We start from the raw sequence: 16998 nt of genomic DNA, 5'->3' as shown, positions 1-16998 counted from the left end.
AAATAAGATCGTATACTGTAACGTGGTGGAAACAGTCAGACACATCCCCGCCATAAGCAGCAGTCACCCCGGTCAGTCACTGAACCCTCAAGGGCTAACGGCCAGGTTGCTTCCAAGGGCCAAGGTAACAGTCCCCGGGGTCCTAATGACAAGAGTCCTTCCTTCCTCTTCACCCCACAAAGGACCCCAGCTCTGTGGATTTCTCCCTCCCGCAGGGGAAGCCCCAAACTCACATCATTCTCTGAGGTCCCGCAGAGGATGCAGGATTTGCACTCTATGCATTGCCACTTGTAGGTCTTGACAGCCTCGGTCATGTTCAGGGTGAACTGCAGACAGGTTGGGTGACCTGGAGGAAGCCAGAAACAGCAGAGTTAGGGCCAAAGGGTCTGACCTGCCACCCCTCAACACCACTAACTGGAAACACATTGATGCCCAATGTGGAGTCAGGGCAGGGTGGCATGGTGTAGGGAAAAGAATCAGGGCCCAGGCAGAGCTCTACCCACATCCTTCACTACCCCGTTATTCAGATCAAGGGCAAAGAGAAATATAAGCATATCCAATTCCACTTGCACTAAGACCATGATCCCCAGTAGGTGTAACCAGTTGATGAGGATAGAAAACAGTGATCAGAGAGAAGAAACCACAGAGCACGCAGCCCGGGGCAGCGCTGTGAGAGACACCAGCAGGGCCCTCCAAGCCCCAGCATCAGCTATGGCAGCAGCAGCAGGTAAGAACTATTTGGAGCTTGGCCTTCTGACTCAACCAGTTATTCACACTGCCTTGTGGTGCAAGGGAGGATATCAGAAGGATTGTACGAGGTTTCCAGGGTCAGTGCTCTGGGGTAGGATGAGACATTGCATTGGTACCTAACGTATCCATGCCCATACCCATGAGACTAGCAAAAGTCCACATCCTGAATAGTACCAGGGACTACAGAAGGAGGTGGAGTGGCAGGGATGGCAAAAAAAAAAATGGAGCATCAGAGCAAATGGCCAGGTCTATCCCAAAAGGACTGGTCACCAGCTCTAACCCTTTTCTCTATCTCAAGTCTCATAGGAGCCAACCCAATTGCAAGATGAGAGGAGGCACATGAGGTTGTGACCTGCGAGCACAGCCCCAGTGGGCCATGACAAAGACTTGGCCCGCAGAGCTGGACTCTGTCCGCAGACCTAGGTCACCTAACAGAGAGGTGCTTGCAGGGAGAAGACGGCCATGAACTGTAGAATGCAGAGACCCTTGGCCTTCTATTTGGCATGGAAGGAAAACTTGGATGATATTCCCAGGGCTGTGAACCAGATCAGAATCTGCCCAGAACACCCAGGGCAAAGCCCATTACTGACTCTATCACAAAAAAATGGACAGCTTTGTCCAGTGCTGACCATTCACCGTTCTCCAGAGCTTCCAACTCTGCCAAACCCATTATATGGTGCCTTGTGTTGCCTCCTTCATTTGAAGGATGATGTGCTTTAAAGAAGGATGCTAGAGACAGGAGACACCAGTCATGGTTAGTGCCACCAACCTAGTGTCCTCCACAGACAGGATCCCCCGTGGCGCCACTGCCCTTGGCAAAGCCACATCTTAGCAGGAGCCCCCATTTCCTTCCTTTCAAGTCTTCAGAGAGCTGTTCACATTATGGCCATTTGGATGAAATACTGTCTATTCAGCCAACACAAGGATCCTTCAAATTTTAACTCCACAAATAGAAACCACACTGAGTTATCTCTGAGAATTCAAGGGGTGTGGAAATGACTTGTTGGCATCTCGGGGGACACTCGGTGAATACAGGCAGAAACAGCAAGACGAGGCCGGATCTAATAGCTTTTCAAGGACTTCTCAGGTACCATCCAACTTAGAAACTCCCGCAGCTCTCAACTAATAACCCTCTCAAGGTGACACCATGACCGTGACCCTGAGGAGAAAGAAGTGGTCCATTAAAAGCCTGGGTGAACAGCCAGCTGATATTCTTGAAAGCATCTCAAAGATCTGTCTAAGAAGAACGCTAGCCAGGGTTGCTCCCTATTCCAATCTCTCGGAGAGAACACTGGGATGGGAACTGGGAGGAAACATCTGCTTGGAACTCCACAGATACCCACGTTCTCTGACAGGTCACCACCAGGAGCACGAACACGAGGTCATGGAGCGGATGCCCACAGAGGCAAGTTGACTTTGCCCAGTTCTGTGCCACACCCCAGCCACACCCAGCCAGCTCAGGATAACTATTCATTAACTTGTGAAGCACTTACTGAGCACCTTCCAGGCCAGCCATTGCGCTAGACAGAAAAGACACCGTGAGATGAGCAAGACACCTCAAGCCCTCCCGGCTTAGCCTAAGAGGCCTCAAATCAACCATACGCACCTATCTATCAATTCCAATTGTATGATTAGTACCATGAAGGAAAAGTATAATTGGCCGTAAAAACAAACAACAGAAGAACCTAACCTAGACTGAGATGTCAAGAAAACCTTGCCTGAGAAAGACTTTTAAGCTGATATGTGGCAGATGAGAAGTTGTCTAGGTGGGAAGTGGAGGATTCCAGGTAAGGGGAACAACGTGGGCCGAGGCTTTGAGCGGGGAAGCAGCTTAGCAAATTACAAGGAGAAAGGCCGGTGAGCAGAGGCTTGGTGAGCAAAAGGAAAGGGGTAAGAGGTGGCTGCAGAGGTAGCTGGAGCCAGATTACAGGCATCTGCAGCCCTTAGTTCAGCATCTGGGGCCTTTAACTCATTAAAAGTCATTAAGCAAGGCAGTGAGTGGAGTGCCTTGTGTTTTAAAGGAGCATTCTTTAGCGTGAGGGCCACTGGGATGAGGTGGTTCTGTATCTTGATTGTGGTGGCGGTTACATAGGTGATAAGATTGCACAGAACTATACGTACACATACACACACGTATGTGTGCATGTACAACCAATGACATCTGAAAAAAGTCGATGACTGTGCTAATGTCAATGGCCGGGTTTTGATATTGTGCTATGATTCTGTGAGATGTTGCCCTTGGAGAAAACGGAGTGAAGGGCTCACGGACCATTCCGTAACACATTGTGTAACTTCCTGTGAAGCTGTAATTATGTCAAAATAAATAGCAGAAAATATATTTTGAAATAAGGAAAACAAATAAACATTTAAATCATGAAAAAGAAAGGAAGGTGGAAGGCAGGAAAAAGAAAGAGAAAGAGAAAGAAAAGGAATGAAAAAGAAAAGAGAAAGAAAGGAAGGAAAAGAAAAGAAAGAGAAAGAAAGGAGAAAAGAGAAAGAGAGAGAAGGAAGGAAGGGATGAAGAGAGAGAGAGGGAGGGAGAGAGAGGGAGGGAGAGAGAGGGAGTGAGGGAGGGAGAGGGAGGGAGAGAGAGGGAGGGAGGGAGGGAGGGAAAGGGCAAGGAGAAGGGAAGGGAAGGGGATGGGGATGGGGAAGGGGAAGGGAAGACGGAAGGGAATGAGGAAGAGGAAGGGGAGCAGAAGGGGAAGGGAAGGGGAAGGAAGGGAAGGGAAGGGGAAGGAAGGGAGAAGGCGAAGGGGAGGGGAAGGAGAAGGGGAAGGGAGGGGTAGGGTAGGGGAGGGCAGGGGAGGAGAAAAGGAAAGAGAGGGGAAAGGGAGAGGAGAGGAAGGGGAGGGGAAATGGGGGGAAGGGAGGGGAAGGGGGGGAAGGGAGATGAAGGGGAGAGAGAGGGAAGAGAGGAAGGAAGGAGAAAGGGGTTATCTCTAAGGAAAGAATTGTTGGGGGGTGGGTGAGTACAGGTACCTAAGAATTGTTGCCGGGAAACTAGTGGGAGGCGAATGCAGCTACCAGGAGAGATACAAGAATGATTCAACTAAGGTGGAAATTTGAGAAATGTTAAAGAAATACTTGACAGGACTTGACTATTGTTTGAATGTTGGGAATACAGGAAAGTGATGAGAAATATTCCCAAGTCTCTGGCCCAAGAAACTAGGTAGATTCTAGGTGACAGGGAGACTTAGATGAGGAAGACCTGCAGAAGGATTGCAGGGACCGCACGGAGGAAGAGAGGATTCCGTCTATGTTGAGCACGTTGACATTGAGACTACAGACTTCTGGTGGAAACGTTGAGTGGATAGTTGAATGTATGGGCTGAAATTCCGAAGATTTTGCTAAATAGGTGATCATTGAAACCGTAAGAATCAACGAAATTATCTAGGGAAAGGGGAATGAGGAAGTATCTAGGGAAAGAAAGGAAGAGGAGAGAAGAAAGGAGAGTAAAGAAAAGGGTTTAGGATAGAGCTTGGAGGAGCTCAGCTATTTAGAGATTAAAGAAAGAACCAGCAAAGGAAAGCGAGAAGCATGGCCCAAGAGGGAAGAAGCAAATCGGGCGAGTATGGGGTCACAGTAACCAAAAGAAGAGGGTTCAAGAAGGAGAAGATGGTCAACTGTGTTCACTGCCACAGGTTCTGTAGTTTATCATTGCTCAGTAAAGAACCCGAATGAGGGAATGTTGACAGATCGGGGCAAAAGCTAGCCTACTAAAAATAACACCCTTCAGTCATGCTGTCTTCCCGAGGAAGGAAAGTCAGCAGGTTTCAGAGTATGACAGAACTCGGCAGCCAACTGTGCATCTGGAGCTGTCTCGGGGAGGAGGGTCTGGGGGGTGGTGTGTACTGCATGCATTTAACGCCACTCCACCAGTATTTATGGAGAGCCGGCTCTAAGATTCCTGTGCTGAGCCATGAAGACATTTTCTGGGATAGCTTTGGACAATGGATGGTAGCAAGTGGGTTTTGGAAACACCTGTTGGAAGTTTCTGAAACAACCTCCTAGCTTTCTCTGTGTTCCCATCTTGAGAAAGTCATCAGCCTCCTGAAAATCTCTAAACCAGAAGGAAGGGCGCTAAGCTCACACAGCTTCAAGCCCCCGATAAAATGCAGGACTGAGACAGTCCTCAGCTCCGGTTGCAGAACTACTTCCCCTCCACACTCAAGACATCACTCAAGTGCAAGAGGAAAGCAGGGGAGGGATGATATTATTGTAACTTCGCAGCCAGGGAGGGCGAGGCACAAAAAGTTAAGCTGTCAGCAGGTGCAAAAACTGAGCCCAGAACTGCAGCCTCCTGTCTGGACCACCATAACAGGTCTGCGCCTGCCTTTCTCCAAACATTGCAAAAATCATCTGCTGGATAAAACTGCAAGAACGAGGCTTCTTACCTGCCACAAAATTACTCACGTAATCCACACTGTTAGACAAAAGGAAGTTTCTAAAGTTCACTGATAGAACTCCTTCCTTTGCCCAGAACTAATTCCTAAATGCCTTGAAAGTAAGAGAATAACAGATACAGTCTCTCCAATTCAAAGGTCCAAGAAAAAAAGAGCCACATTACTATAAGGTAATTTCTAATACTTACGGTCACTCAATATTTGAGGACCCCTATCTGAATTTCTTTGGTAAAGTGAACCCTCATTCTCTAGAAAAAGTAATTGTGGTACTTGCCATTACTTTAATGGCAAAAACTGAAATTATTTTTGCCCCAGCCTAATACTTGCTTGGAAATCTAGATTTTTCCTATCTCCAGTTTTCTCGAAACAAAAAGTACCCGTATTGCTATTTAAGTAGTCCAGTGTAGCAGAGGGGAGACAACCCTTCTCAGGCCCCCCTGGGTGCCATGATTCAACAGAACATTTATAAGATTCCAATTACCAAAATGAATTTAGAAAATGGTGCAGTGTGCTTGATTCGGCCCAGCCAGATCATTAAAAACCAAGTCCTTGCTGGGTGTTCCTCCAAATGTATTCTATCAGGAGCACTCAGTAAATCTCCTGCTAGCTTGTTTGCTGGTTCAATAGTGAACGTGGTGTGAAGAGGCATTCCTGATTCAGCCCTAACCCTTCCAAAACTGACCTCAGTCCTCCCTAGAGGTTGACACTGGGTATGTCACCCACGGCCACTATGTATGGGAGATCTAACTGCCGGGGCGGGCTTTTGGGTGTTCAGGATTTGGCTTTCGGTGCTATTTCAGCAGATGGAGGAGAAAGGAAACCAACGGGGTGTGGGAAACTTCTCAGACAGATGATAGTCCATGAGGCTGGGAGTACCCAGTGTTTCTGACACTATAGCCTACTGAGCTCAGTAGAAAAGGACAGGCAGGCCTCTGAGAGCAGTGACTGCAGCCTTGCCACTAGAAGGATAGATCTCATGTCTTTATAGAAACATGTGCACAGATGCTGAAAATGTTCAAGGGACAGCGAATGGGATTTTGTGGTATTTGAGTGAGAAGTCACACAGATAAATATCCGGGCAAAACCAGTGTTCGTTTCATATTCACAGCTGCCAATTTCTATGCATACTAATACACAACTGCCCTGACACAAGGATATTTCCAGCCTTTTAGGGGAGAAAATATCTAAATATACCTTGTAGATTAAGCTCACATTATGATTGTAACTTAAAAGCTAACCTAAGTCACTTACTAGTCAATCTCCTCTATAGATATTCAGTACATTGAGAGAAACACAGTTCATTTTCAGCAAACCCTGGGCGAAAGAAATACACAAACTGTTATGACATGTGTCTCTTATATTATGATCCTTATTAAAAGAGCTTTTATTTCATTATTGCCGGTATTTAATTTAGACTAGGCTAAGCCACATCACTGATTGAATTAAGGCTGCAGGGAAAAAAATTACCTTGCTAGGTATGTGTTGAAAACATAAATAAAATAAATACAAATAACTTTGGAACCAGCATGGTCTATTATTTATTCACTGTGAAATTATGAACATCTAATTATACTTCATTACCTTATTTATCAATGTTGATCTCTTAAAAACTAATTTCTCAGGCAAAGAGAACTTAAATATCCATGGTTCTCAGGCAAGTAAATGCAAAATTCAAATTGTGCTCCTTGTTCTGATTCTTGGTTTATAGAAATTGTATTATATAAAATACACAGAATCAATTCCAACCCAAAATAGCACCAAAAACAAGTCTCCATGGCCATTCATTAGAAAATAATTTGGCTCAAATTTTTAATAGTTCTCTATATTCTCATATACATATAACATTCCTGGTATTTACAAATTGCAAATGTAAATGAAAGAAGCTTTAGTTAAAGCATTTATGCAAAGTATAGTCATGTCTGAATCACCACGCTACAGAGTAATTTGAGAAAAAATATTATTACGAGTTCTCTCTGGGAGGCCATCTCACTCAATAGATCCATTCATTCTCATTCTCTCTCTCTCCTCTCTTCTCTGTTTCTCTTCTCTCTCCCTCTGCCCCATTCCCTCCCCCTCTCTTCATGCTCCTCTGCTTTGAGACCCAGCTTGGCAGGTGGAGGGAAGAAGATTCAGACATTATATTCAATCTGTAAAGGAGAAAGGGGTGGACCAATTCTGAGCAATCAAGAGTTCAACCTCCTTACGTATATATTATAGCAAGTACGATAACCAGGCACTGCTGCTTCACATAATTATTTCTCAAGCCCTGCTCTGTAGCCTTTCTGCAAAGGTCTGCAGGTTTATCTCTATCTGCCCCCAGATGTTACTTCTAATGCTGAAGACACCTGCAAATCTATGATCACAATAGCACTCCAGAGGCATCTGAATGGCTCCCTTTTTCTCTCACCATTTTTATTGTACTTCAAAGAGGACAAAGAAGAGACACAGAATGGAAAGGACAAATACCAAACAAACAAAATGCATTAAAAATAAATAATAGTGTGAGCTGTGGCTGCCCTTTCCTGGGCAAAGCACCTTCCTATGCATCCAGTTCGACTCCTCTTAGAGGTTTACTTATCCTCTCCTCTAGCTGTCAGGGTCTGCGCACTCACGAACCACCTAGGATGCAAGCCACGGGGGCTGTTGCACAAGTCACTCTTATAAATAACCATACAAAGCACATTCATGCAAGAGCATTATGGGCACTTTTAATGGGCTAAACAGCCAAGGGCTCATGGCGTCATTCTCAAATGGTCCTAGAAATTCCCCAAGTTTTCGAGATCAAGTGTGGTCCAAGGTAGAGTCCCCAGGAAGTGGATCTATACTTGTCTATAAACCTACGGGCATGTATCATGACTGGTCTTCTTAAAGTGAAATAATGGGTTAGGGAAGCCTTGACCTGGATTTATACAACTTACTCAACTAGACTTGAGGCCAACACACAGCACTAGAAATTTGTTGAAAGTCATAGCAACGACCCCAAAGCCCCTGATCAAAAAAATATTTATTTATTTATTCATTCCCTTGACAGAATTTGTTGAATATATAAATGTGGCAGGCACTTTTCTAGGTACTGGGGATATAGCAGTGAGAAAATCCAAACCCCTGCCCTCGTGTTACAACCGCCACACTTTGAGATGTATTACAGCACCTGAGTCCTTTGGACGAGTCACTTGACCTCTCTGGGCATTCGTTTTTCAATATATTAAGTTAAAGCATTGGAATCTGCTATCAATGAAGCTGTGGCTTTGTCGGTGCCACCCACAAATGGTGTTTTGAGAGGTCCTCCTGATCCCCAATTGCCCATCTGCTTGGTGGGATAAATAAGCCTTCTAAAGTTTGCCAACTAAAACTCAAAGTTAAAAAAAAAAAAAAAAACAACTAAGAAAGAAATGTAAATAGCCAATAAGTCCTTCTAGAATTCATGTCAATTTTCCCATATTGACCAGTCCAGTCCTAGTCCAACATCAACACAACAAAAGATGGCCACAACAGAAAGCAAAGGAAATCTAGAAATCTAAAGCACTTTTCATCAACCATACCACCCACCTCCATGCAATAAGTTGGGTCTATACAGATGAGCTGTCATAAACTGAAGGCTGACAGGGGCCTTAGGCAAGGTTCCATCCATGAGGAATATGAGATCTGGGTTGAGCTGGGTTGAGCTGATTGTGTGACAGCAGCAGATACTGCCAGGCAGGGAGTGACTAAGAGAAGAGGGTCATCAGTATGAGCACTCAGGACAGCTTTCCTTTTAAATTCTTCTCTGGAATTGCAGATTATAGGCAACCAGCTGCCCACAGTGGTTCTTGTCCCACAACAGTGTGTGGAGGCCAAACTGAATCATTGTCCCATGAGCCTGACATAGATTTTAGATGCAAAGCCCTGACATCGGCTGTGTATTCCAGGCCCTTCTGGATCTCAGGAGCATCCAACCATGGGCCCTGGCTAAAGGCTCTGTGTTTTCTTTATGAAAATGGGCCTGAAAAAGAAACCATTGCTTTGACTGAAGACCCTGTAATCCCTGTACTTCCTACTGCCTTAAGTACATCCAGGAGAGTTTCATCATGTGTGTAATTGATGAATAGTTGGTGGAAAACAGCAGTGATTAGTCAACATTTGATTGCCCATTTTCCTCCAACTGCTGATCATCCATGAATTAGAATGGAATTCATGAGTGGTCTAAGTTCTTGAGTTTCTTGAGGATCTTTGAAGTAGCGTTCTCATTTTTTCTTCCAAAAAATATTCCACAGACTTGTGCTAAATCAAAAGAAAAAAAGATACTTTCCTGCTTTTCTATCCTTTTCTACGTAAGCCTGGGAAGCAATCATAGAAGTACCTAGAAGTAGAGGACTGACAGTATACTCATGACACTTAGACACTTTCTTTTACATTTTTAAATCATTTTAGTCTAATTTTGAGGGTTCTTGTGGACTTTGCAATCTATTCCATTGTGATCAGATTCTCATAAAAAATAATTCCACTTAATTTGGCCAAATTCACTGAGTACCTGTTCATTGCCAGGAACTGTACAAGGTGCTGAAGTTTCAAAGACAAATGTGACACGATGCTTGCCTTGAGGAACTCAGTTTGGTAGGTGTGCTAGGCAGTCTCTAGTATGGCTACCAATGATCCCCCTCTTGGTGCTCATACACTTGTGTCATTCTCTCCCCTTGAGTGTGGGCTGCACTAAATGACTCACCTCAAGCCAGTAGGATACGGCAGAAGTGATGGGATGTCACTTATAATATTAGGTTATAAAAAGACTGCGGTTTTCATCTTCCACACTCTCTCTTACGCTTTCTCACTTACTTGCCCTAAGGGAAGTCAGCTGCTATATTGTGACATGCTCTGCAGACAGGTCCATGTGGCAACATATGAAGGAAGACTTCATGGCAGCAGCCTGAACTGAATCCTGCCAGAACCCACATGTGTGGGCTTGGAATTGAATTCTCTCCCAAGTGAGCCTTCAGATGAGACCACAGCCTCGGCTGGAAACTTGACTGCAACCTCATGGGAGGCCTTAGATCAGAGGCACCCAGATAAATCACACATAGATTCCTGGCCCACAGAAACTGTGAGATAATAAGTGTCTGTTGTTTTAAGCTGTTGAGTTTCAGAGTAATTTGTTACACAGCAGCAGATAAGTACTATATACATAGAGAGAGAGACTCTTTTAAATGACTATAATACAATGTGATAAGTGCTATAATAGGAGAATGAATATAGTTCTGACAGATGAGAATAATGCTGGGGAGGCTAGGGGAAAGCTGCTGAGAGGAGGTAGCTTTCAAGCTGGGGAGGCTAGGGGAAAGCTACTGAGAGGAGGAACCTTTCAAGCTGGTCCTTAAAGGATAAATAGGAGTTTTCTAAGTTAAAAAAAAAAAAAAGGAAGAAGAAACAGCATTACAGGGAAAGAGAACAGCAGGAAATGTAAGATGCATGGTCTACTCAGGCAAAGCAAAGTAACTCAAGGAAAGGAGGGAAAAGAGGAATTGCAAGAGATAATGCTAGAAAGGTATGGGGAAAAATTACGAAGAGCCTCTTATGTAGGCGTAAGGATATGAATTGAATTCGTTAAACAGTGAGGACTCCTAGGAGGTTTTTAAGCAAGAACCTGATGTGCTTGTACTCATGCTTTAGAGAGATGAGTCTGGCGATAGGGCAGAAGGCAGACGTGTTGGAAATGGCTGGGGAAGGGGGACCAGCCGCTATATCCATCTATTCAATGAGTTGTATTGAGCACTTGCAATGAGCCAGACACTGTAATAGGTGCTGAGCAATGCAAAACAGACAAAACCCTACCTTTGTGGAGCTTACACTGTAGTGAGAGGCATTAGTCCAGAGCAGATCTAATAATTATGGGGATGAAAGAAGGAAACATTTGAGAGGTAGAGTTGGTCAATGGGACATGATACCTACATGAACATGTGTGTGAGGAAGAGGGAGAAGTAAAAATGGGAGCAAGATTCCTAGGTTGGGTCACAGAGTAGATGATAAAACTGTTAGCAGAGACACGGCTTGCAGAGCATAACAATGGATTCAATCTGGGCACATTGCATTCATGCAGACGAAGATGCCCAGGAATCAGTGAGGAACTGTGGGCCTACATTTAGGAGACAGGACCAGGCTGGAGATAAAAATTTAGAAATTATCAGGTTTAGGTGGTTGATGAAGCCTTGGAACTTGGCAAGACACTCAGGGAGAGACCCCGGAGCACAGAATAAAAAGGACCTGGTTAGGGGTAGGAGGAAGAGTAACCACTGGACTTGAAAGCATTAAAAAGCACAAGAAGACAGTCCACTGAGAAAGCTGGAGACAGCGTGGTCAGAAAGGGAGAAGGACCCGGAGAGAGGCACTTCGTGGCATCCAAGAAAGAGGAAGGGTGGCACCACCACCAAATGACAGGTGAAGTAAGATAAGAACCAAAGAGAACGTGTGGCCCTGGGTGAGCCACTGGTGATGAGAGAACTAACACAGTCGCTAGTAGCAGTGAGCCCTCACCCCTCTCCAAACCACTGATGGTTTCAGCAGCACAGAAGGAAGAACTCACACACAGATGGTCTCACAACATGCTTCTTCTGCCGCAGGCTTTGTCCAGCACTCAAGCTTGGAAGCACCATGTGCGATGATCTCAGGAGCGTTGTCTTTACCCAACTCCATTCATTCATAGCAGGAATCACTTTCTGATACAGATTCTGGGGCCAAAGCCAGGCCCTCTGCCAGCCTCAGTTTCTGTCTTTCCCCAGGAGATGAATCAAATCCCACTGGAAGCCATGCCATTCTTTCTGACCTTGGATTGAAGCTTTTCAGTCCTAGGTGACTGATCCCTGCCCATGAGGCTGGGGCATATCCTGGTAGAGGCTTCTCCCACAGTCCTAGAGTCTGGTCAAGTGGCAGTCATGAAAATTCTCCAGGAGGGAAGTTGGGGCCAAAGGCAGGAGGAGCAGCACTGGTAGCCAGACGGAATGGTGAGGCGAGGACAGGAATGGTGGCAGGCAGCAATGTTGTTGGCTGTGGTGCTTTGTAAAAATGCCCACAGATTCCTTGGTCCTCCTCTTTTCAAGATGTGGAGGCTATTCCCCTCTTCTTGAATGTAGACTGGACTTCATGACTTGCTTTTAACAAACACAGTAAAAAGGAGTGTCCACATACAGCTTTGGAGACTAAGTTATAAAAGGCACTGTGGTTTCTGTTTTGATGGTGCACCTGTCTCTATATCTCTGTCTGTCACTAATCAATCACACTGGAGGAAGCCAGCTGCTGTGTTGTGAGCTGCCTCATGGAAAGGCCCACATGACAGGAAGCTGAGGGAAGCCTCTGTTCAGCCAGCAAAGAACTGTGGCTCTCAACGCAGCAGCTCTTGAGGACCTGAGGCCTACCAGCAACATGAGAGTGAGCTTGGAAGTGGCTTCTTCAGCTCTGGTGGAGCCTTGAGAAGCCTACAGCCCTGGACAATATCTGGACTGCAGCCTCATGGGATACTTTGTGGACATACCACCCCGCCAAGCCATTCTCAGGTTCCCAACCCTCAAAAGCTAGGAGATAATAAACGTTTGCAATTTTAAGCTGCTGAGTTGGGGGATAATTTGTTACACAGCAATAGCTAACTAATACAATGGCAAAGGAGGAACAGTAAGGGGTCTGTTTGAAAAGCAGACATTAGACAGAACTCCTGCTTAGACAGTGTCTGGCTTGTGCTCCCAGCCACGGTGAGGTCCAGTAGTGGGCTGGACAGTGGAGAGGAGCAGGGTTTGGGATTTCAGATCAGTTATCTCCTCCACGCTGTTATTTTTTTTAATGAATAAGCCTTTAAAAGAGCTAATAGTGGGAACAAAGATGATTTCAGTGGCAATGTGAATGGGTGTGACCCCTCAGCATTTAAAGCAAGGTGAGTGCACCCGCCTTCAATTTCCTAGGTCCAACCTGTTTCCACAGCGTGGCCCAAGGATACTTGCTGCACCAAAGAGCCTGCCATCTTCCCCTCGGGCATTGCCCTCCATGTCCCCATCTCACCCTCACCCTGCTCTTCCTTCCTTCCACCTGTCTGAGCCTCTCTCACCTTCAACAAGCCTCCCCTTTCGGTTCCCCAGAACACCACCCCAGGGTTAGAAAGTCAGAGGCTTCCTAGAAGTATGGCCAAACCGATATGAGCAGAGGAAGAGCCTGCAGTCAGCATGTTGGCCGAAAGAAAGCCATGTCTGGATACTTTAATGATCCTTACAACATTTCCAAGGAAGCACCTTTCTAGTCACTGACTTTGTTTTGATTCCCCATGGTGACCATGTGAGGTGGGCAGGACAGATGGGAATATTCCTGATTTACAGATGAAGAAGTCGAGGCTCAGCATGGCTCAGGTAGCCACAGCCAGCAAGCAGTGGAGCAGGGCTAGTGGAACACCCAGGTCTTCACATTCTAATCCTTCGGTCTCGAACTACACCCTGTCCCAGGATGGTCAACCCCAAAGCGGCAACCCAGCGGCATTTCAGCTCCTTGTTTAAGCTGCTAAATATAGCAACATTTTCTCCTTGTGTGCATAAAAAGTTTGCCAAGGCATGACGAAACATGTCACTGACTCGCTCCATGCCTCAGTTTCCTCAATTTGCACTAGCTGTCCCCTCAGGCCCCTTTGGGCCTCAATGTTCCATGCTTCTAGCAAAATCCCTCAAGAAGCCAGACTTGCTTTCCATGAGGCAGGGCACCGAGTCCTCACCATCTGGCAGTGACTAATCCTGGAAAACCCTGGGGAAGAATTGCTCAGGAGTGAGCCAGTCCAACCCACACAAAGGGGCCTGGAGGCTGCAGGAAGTAGGTCAGCAGCCGATGGTGGCATTATTGGGCTTCAGCTCCTGAGAATCTCAGCAAAGGTACTTGACTTCATTGGTCACAGCTCCTCAGCCCGTGGCTGGAGTGAGGAGGGGTCATCCCCGCTCCCGGCCACCTCCCGGCCGCACTCAGACTGGCCAGCCAGTTATTCCCACTTGGAGCCGGCTGGCCAGGTCCTCCCTAGGGCTCCCCCGAGTAACCACCCTTCACTAGCTTTCCCTGTGAAGCCTCTGAGAGGAGCAGAGAAAGACGTCTGGCATCCAAAGCCGATTTCACGCCACACCTCCATTACACTATCAGTCAAGAAAGGACAGGAATGTTCCTCACTCACTTCGTCTAAGAAAGGAACAAAAGAGCACACAAGAAGGGTCCCCTTTTTGCCATCACCAGACTGTCCTACAGTCAAGAGACCCACAACCCCACCCCCACCGGAGACCCCAATGATCACTAGCTCCTTTTAATTCTCTTCCCCCTTTTATTCTCCACCTTCCGATTTCCCCAAGTCATGAATTCACTTTTCAAATTGCAATGGCAGGAGAATGGAAAATGAGGATGATGATGGCGACAACCAGCTTTCCCAGAAGTCTCTCACCCAGGCTTCTTGAGCTCTGGAGGTACCTGATGTCCTTTAACAGTGTCAAAAAGGAAGAAACAGCAATCGTGCTGCGCCGACGCTGCTTACAGAGAAACATCCTTGGAGCTCCATGGGAGTACATGAAAACCCGGCACCATCTGGCCACGTATTACCTCTGCATATTTGCTTCCAAGCCTCAACATCCAGGCAGCACCAGGTCTGCACTCCTCCTGTATCTGTGATCACTAAACCCAATTGATAGATCCATTTCCATTGGCCACAGTTTCATCTGAGATTAATCCCACTTTTCCTGACAATCAGATATTTATCCAACGAAGTCCTGAACGAGAATAGATCTTGCTGTTTACTTAAAAAGCTAGAGGGAATGATTTTTATGTGGGCTTTCTTTTTTTCCTCTGGAGAAATTAGAGAGTTGGAATAGTACAAAAGAAAGCAAATCAATGGCTATTTCCAGTTACCAGCATCTGTCTTCAGGTTTAATAGAAATGATGCCCTAAGACATAGAGTCTATTTGGTCTATTCAGTACAAAAACACCCATCAATATTAAAGTAGTGCAGCAGTGAGGGCCTTTCCCGGTACTTTGTAAAGTAGACAAGTGCAGCCTCACAAGTATTCAAAGATTTACAAGGCCCTTCTGGATAAGCAGTGACCAACCCCATTCCATAGTCAGAGAAATGAAATCACCCACCATCTCTGAAATGGCTCTGGTTCACCTGAGCATGAGGTGTGAGAGAATTAGGAATAGATCACCAGAAATCTGACTTCCTTTCAGGGATAGCTAAATATGTGGCACACATGCCACCATTCTATCCCATATCCGTAGCAGACATTACTAATCAATTCAACCTTCTCTTCCAATCTGCATGGATAAGACCTTACGATCCTTTTCAGCACAGCACTCCAAGTGGCTGTTACCAGTCTCGAGTTTGCATACAGGAAGAAACCTACTTGCTATCCCTGAGCTAGGAGCCATTAAGCTTCACAGGTTTAAAGTTTCATATGAGACTTAAAGACTCACATCTTAGGCAGGTCACTGGTCAAATACGTAAACTTCTGTTTCCCTTTCCGTGAGGCAGAAACTCTATCATAACAGCTAAGACTCAAACCGAATGGTGGCCATGTTTTGTGGTTGGACTCACAGTATTGCTATAGTCATATAGTTCTGTTTTCAAAGAAAATCATCTCGAGATGCTAAGAAGCAAATATTTTTTTCAGAGACAGGGTCTCGCTCTGTCACCCAGGCTAGACTAGAGGGCAGTGGTGCAATCTTGATTCACTGCAGCCGCCACCTCCCCGGCTCAAGTCATCCTCCCTCCTCAGCATCCACGCTCCCCTCCCCAAACCTACCCTGGCCCTAGCTGGGACTGCAGGTGCGTGCCACCATGCCTGGCGAACTTTTTAATTTTATATAGAGATGGAGTCTCCCCGTGCTGCCCAGTCTGGTAAGAAGGGATTTTTTTAATGATGGTTCATATTTTTTCTACTCCACCAGCTAGAAGGCATCAACCCACCCCTCCTTAAGTAATTCCTCTGTCTCTCATTGCCGGCAGCATGAAGTAAGCTTCTTAGCATTGCAAGCCTCTTTGCTGTCTGGCCACAACTGCCTTTTTTAGATTCCTCTTCTTTTCCCTCCATGGACCCCAACCTCCACCCCACCACAGAAAAGTATCTGCCACATCCCCACCCCCACTGCCAAAAATATACTGTTCCTTCTGCTCTCTCCCCACCCCCACCCCCGCTTTTCCACACAAAGGTCTCTCCCTGCCACTCAGCTCCCATTCATCACCAAACCTGTTAAACGGGTTGTCTACACTCTGGCTATACAAAGTGGGTCTGCAGACCACTTGCAGGAGTCTCTCCTGGGAGCTTGTTAGAAATGCTCACACCCCAGCTCTAACCTAGGGACTGTAAATCTGCAGTTTTAACAAGATCCCCAGGTGATTCACATGCACAGTGTGTTCTGAGAGGCGCTTCTCTAAATTCCCTCTTTCTGGGACACCCACTCCGTCTTCACTCTCTCCACACTGACTTCTCTCCTCACTTTTCCACCAAAAAAAACTCTCATCAACATGGGTGCCCGGCACCGCACCCGGACCCACTCCATCCAGATCACGAAGGTTGAGGAGACCAGATCCAGCAAGGGCCGCCAGCCATCAGGCAGTTCCATGACTCCAAGATCAAGTTCCCACTGCCCCACCGGGTCCTGTGCCGTCAGTACAAAACACACTTCACCACCAAGAGGCCCAACACCTTCTTCTAGGTTCAGGGCCTTCGCCCAGGTGTGCCCCAAATAAACATCATCGAATGAATCTATCCATGCGGATATGAATAAAAGAATAAATAAACTACTACTTCCACATTTTGCCTGTCCTGGGAACTTCTCTTCATCCTCCAAGTCCAGTCCAAAGGACCTTACTTCT

At 46.2% G+C, this 16998-nt stretch overlaps 1 protein-coding gene across 1 annotated transcript in view; it reads right to left on the bottom strand.

The window, feature by feature from the left end:
• Positions 1–16998, bottom strand: part of DPF3 (double PHD fingers 3) — a 286509-nt gene that overhangs the window by 15218 nt on the left and 254293 nt on the right. The window contains exon 9 of the mRNA XM_010335241.2: positions 234–346. Coding sequence (XP_010333543.1) covers positions 234–346 — 113 coding nt within the window. The remainder of the gene's footprint in view (positions 1–233; positions 347–16998) is intronic.

Source organism: Saimiri boliviensis, chromosome 2 (assembly GCF_048565385.1).
Source record: "Saimiri boliviensis isolate mSaiBol1 chromosome 2, mSaiBol1.pri, whole genome shotgun sequence".
Taxonomy (NCBI): domain Eukaryota; kingdom Metazoa; phylum Chordata; class Mammalia; order Primates; family Cebidae; genus Saimiri; species Saimiri boliviensis.
The sequence above is the reverse complement of the archived record's forward strand: the minus strand, read 5'-3'. Positions and strand labels throughout refer to the sequence as shown.